This window comes from Ostreococcus tauri, assembly GCF_000214015.3.
Source record: "Ostreococcus tauri WGS project CAID00000000 data, contig chromosome 18, whole genome shotgun sequence".
NCBI classification, from domain to species: Eukaryota; Viridiplantae; Chlorophyta; class Mamiellophyceae; order Mamiellales; family Bathycoccaceae; genus Ostreococcus; species Ostreococcus tauri.
Genome location: NC_014443.2, coordinates 133,124 through 136,859, shown reverse-complemented (window position 1 = coordinate 136,859; position 3,736 = coordinate 133,124). Strand labels below are relative to the sequence as shown.

The 3,736-nt window shown below is 61.6% G+C and overlaps 2 protein-coding genes across 2 annotated transcripts; both read right to left on the bottom strand.

Annotated features, from left to right (window-relative positions):
- On the bottom strand, nt 1-2,104 carry OT_ostta18g00700 (Satellite virus coat; the record flags this gene model as incomplete). The annotated part of the gene is made up of 1 exon (XM_022983041.1): nt 1-2,104. A coding segment is annotated over one exon (2,104 nt), but the record flags the coding sequence as incomplete, so codon positions are not given.
- Nucleotides 2,105-2,769: 665 nt separating this feature from the next.
- Nucleotides 2,770-3,736, bottom strand: OT_ostta18g00695 (unnamed product; the record flags this gene model as incomplete). Its single annotated transcript, XM_022983037.1, has 1 exon — nt 2,770-3,736. A coding segment is annotated over one exon (967 nt), but the record flags the coding sequence as incomplete, so codon positions are not given.

Below are 3,736 nucleotides of genomic sequence, written 5' to 3'. Positions count from 1 at the left end.
TCACATCATCGGCAGCGTCGAGCGTGATGTCGTCCGTCGATGTCAACAGGATATCACCCGTACCGGCGCTCGTCAAGCTCACATCGGAATTGATCGCAGAGGTCAAACTCACGGCGGCGTCAGATGTCACGGTGAAAGCACCATTCACGGTCAAGTCGCTGCTCATCGTCACGTCGCCGGTGAGCGTCGTAGCGCCAGTCACACCCAGCGTCCCGTTCACGTCCAGCGTGTTCCCAGGGATCGTCGTCCCGATGCCCACCTGACCCGTCGAGTCCACGGTCACGCGCGTGCTACCACCCGTGCTCAGCGTCAAGTCCTCCCCGCTCACGGAGTTCAAAGTCACAGCGCCAGTGGTGTCCCAGCTCAGGATGCTCGTCGAGTCCTGCTTCAGAGCGAGCGTCTTGCTCGCCGCCGTGGACACGACCACGTCATCGCCGCTCAGCGTCAGATCCTGGCTGCTCTTCGCGCTCAAAGTCACAGCGCCAGCGTCCGTCCAGCTCAAAATGCTCGTCCCGCCCTGCGCCAAAGACAAAACACCGGCGGCATCGATCGTCACATCATCGGCAGCGTCGAGCGTGATGTCGTCCGTCGATGTCAACAGGATATCACCCGTACCGGCGCTCGTCAAGCTCACATCGGAATTGCTCGCAGAGGTCAAACTCACGGCGGCGTCAGATGTCACGGTGAAAGCACCATTCACGGTCAAGTCGCTGCTCATCGTCACGTCGCCGGTGAGCGTCGTAGCGCCAGTCACACCCAGCGTCCCGTTCACGTCCAGCGTGTTCCCAGGGCTCGTCGTCCCGATGCCCACCTGACCCGTCGAGTCCACGGTCAAGCGCGTGCTACCACCCGTGCTCAGCGTCAGGTCCTGCCCGCTCACGGAGTTCAAAGTCACAGCGCCAGTGGTGTCCCAGCTCAGGATGCTCGTTGAGTCCTGCTTCAGCGCGAGCGTCTTGCTCGCCGCCGTGGACACGACCACGTCATCGCCGCTCAGCGTCAGATCCTGGCTGCTCTTCGCGCTCAAAGTCACAGCGCCAGCGTCCGTCCAGCTCAAAATGCTCGTCCCGCCCTGCGCCAAAGACAAAACACCGGCGGCATCGATCGTCACATCATCGGCAGCGTCGAGCGTGATGTCGTCCGTCGATGTCAACAGGATATCACCCGTACCGGCGCTCGTCAAGCTCACATCGGAATTGCTCGCAGAGGTCAAACTCACGGCGGCGTCAGATGTCACGGTGAAAGCACCATTCACGGTCAAGTCGCTGCTCATCGTCACGTCGCCGGTGAGCGTCGTAGCGCCAGTCACACCCAGCGTCCCGTTCACGTCCAGCGTGTTCCCAGGGCTCGTCGTCCCGATGCCCACCTGACCCGTCGAGTCCACGGTCACGCGCGCGCTACCACCCGTGCTCAGCGTCAAGTCCTCCCCGCTCACGGAGTTCAAAGTCACAGCGCCAGTGGTGTCCCAGCTCAGGATGCTCGTTGAGTCCTGCTTCAGAGCGAGCGTCTTGCTCGACGCCGTGGACACGACCACGTCATCGCCGCTCAGCGTCAGATCCTGGCTGCTCTTCGCGCTCAAAGTCACAGCGCCAGCGTCCGTCCAGCTCAAAATGCTCGTCCCGCCCTGCGCCAAAGACAAAACACCGGCGGCATCGATCGTCACATCATCGGCAGCGTCGAGCGTGATGTCGTCCGTCGATGTCAACAGGATATCACCCGTACCGGCGCTCGTCAAGCTCACATCGGAATTGATCGCAGAGGTCAAACTCACCGCGGCGTCAGATGTCACGGTGAAAGCACCATTCACGGTCAAGTCGCTGCTCATCGTCACGTCGCCGGTGAGCGTCGTAGCGCCAGTCACACCCAGCGTCCCGTTCACGTCCAGCGTCTTCCCAGGGCTCGTCGTCCCGATGCCCACCTGACCCGTCGAGTCCACGGTCAAGCGCGTGCTACCACCCGTGCTCAGCGTCAAGTCCTCCCCGCTCACGGAGTTCAAAGTCACAGCGCCAGTGGTGTCCCAGCTCAGGATGCTCGTCGAGTCCTGCTTCAGAGCGAGCGTCTTGCTCGCCGCCGTGGACACGACCACGTCGTCCCCAGACGACAACATCAGGTCGTGCCCACTCACGGAGTTCAAAGTCACAGCACCGCTCGCGTCCCAGCTCAGGATGCTCGTCGAGTCCTGCTTCAGAGCGAGCGTCTTGCTCGACGCCGTGGACACGACCACGTCGTCCCCAGACGACAACGTCAGGTCGTGCCCACTCACGGAGTTCAAAGTCACAGCGCCATTGGTGTCCCAGCTCAGGATACTCGTTGAGTCCTGCTTCAGCGCGAGCGTCTTGCTCGCCGCCGTGGACACGACCACGTCATCGCCGCTCAGCGTCAGATCCTGGCTGCTCTTCGCGCTCAAAGTCACAGCACCATTGGTGTCCCAGCTCAGGATGCTCGTCGAGTCCTGCTTCAGAGCGAGCGTCTTGCTCGACGCCGTGGACACGACCACGTCATCGCCGCTCAGCGTCAGATCCTGGCTGCTCTTCGCGCTCAAAGTCACAGCGCCATTGGTGTCCCAGCTCAGGATGCTCGTCGAGTCCTGCTTCAGAGCGAGCGTCTTGCTCGACGCCGTGGACACGACCACGTCATCAGCCGCTCAGCGTCAGGTCCTGCCCGCTCACGGAGTTCAAAGTCACAGCGCCGCTCGCGTCCCAGCTAAGGATGCTCGTCGAGTCCTGCTTCAGAGCGAGCGTCTTACTCGCCGCCGTGGACACGACCACGTCGTCACAGCGCCGTTTGCGTCGGCGCTGAATCGCACGGTGCCGGAGCCACTTCCTTGACGAATCGATACTGGCACCGTCGTTGAGGTACTCCCGACATACCGGCGTCCAAGGTGAGAGTGCTCGTCGGAGTGCCCGTTATGTCTTCGGCGTCCAAACCCGTCACTGCCGGTGCGCGAACTTCTTGTTGAAACATACCATCCTGAGTTGTAGATACCTGAACGTAGCTCGTGTAAGTGCTCGCGTACACCAAGCTACTCGTCGTGACCAAGTCGCCGTGCACGGTTACGTCTCCGAAGATGTCGGTTTGCACTTGTTTGTTCGCGCTCTCGCCGATGCGGACGAAAGACGCCGCATTCGGCGCAATGTGCACGATGCCCTCGTAAGTGGACGCCAAAGTCGTGCTGTCGCCAGCGTCGATGACGACGTCGCCGCCTGTGCCAGATGCGGACGTACCACCTCGAAGATACAATGCCCCGCCGTTACCCACGGTGGCGGCTCCCGCTTCAATCGTTACGTCACCGCCCGCGCCAGTGCCTCCGGTGCCACCTAATATCGTTAACGCCCCGCCAATCACGCCGCCGCCAGCCGAAAGACTCATCGCGCCGCCAGTCGTCGAACCGGCACCAGCCGTCGCCGTAATAGCACCGCCAGTCGCCGTCGCCGCGCTCGCATCAAACGCTTTCAGCGTAAGCGCTTGACCACTCTCAGACGCGACAGTCACCGCACCGGCCGCATTCCAACTCACACGAGGATCAGAACCTTGGTCAAGGGACAATGTGCCAGAGTTCGAAACAGTGTCGGACGCAATCACTACGTTACCATTCGCGCTCACGGACACATCATCCGCTGACGTCAACAGGATATCACCCGTACCGGCGCTCGTCAAGCTCACATCGGAATTGCTCGCAGAGGTCAAACTCACGGCGGCGTCAGATGTCACGGTGAAAGCACCATTCACGGTCAAGTCG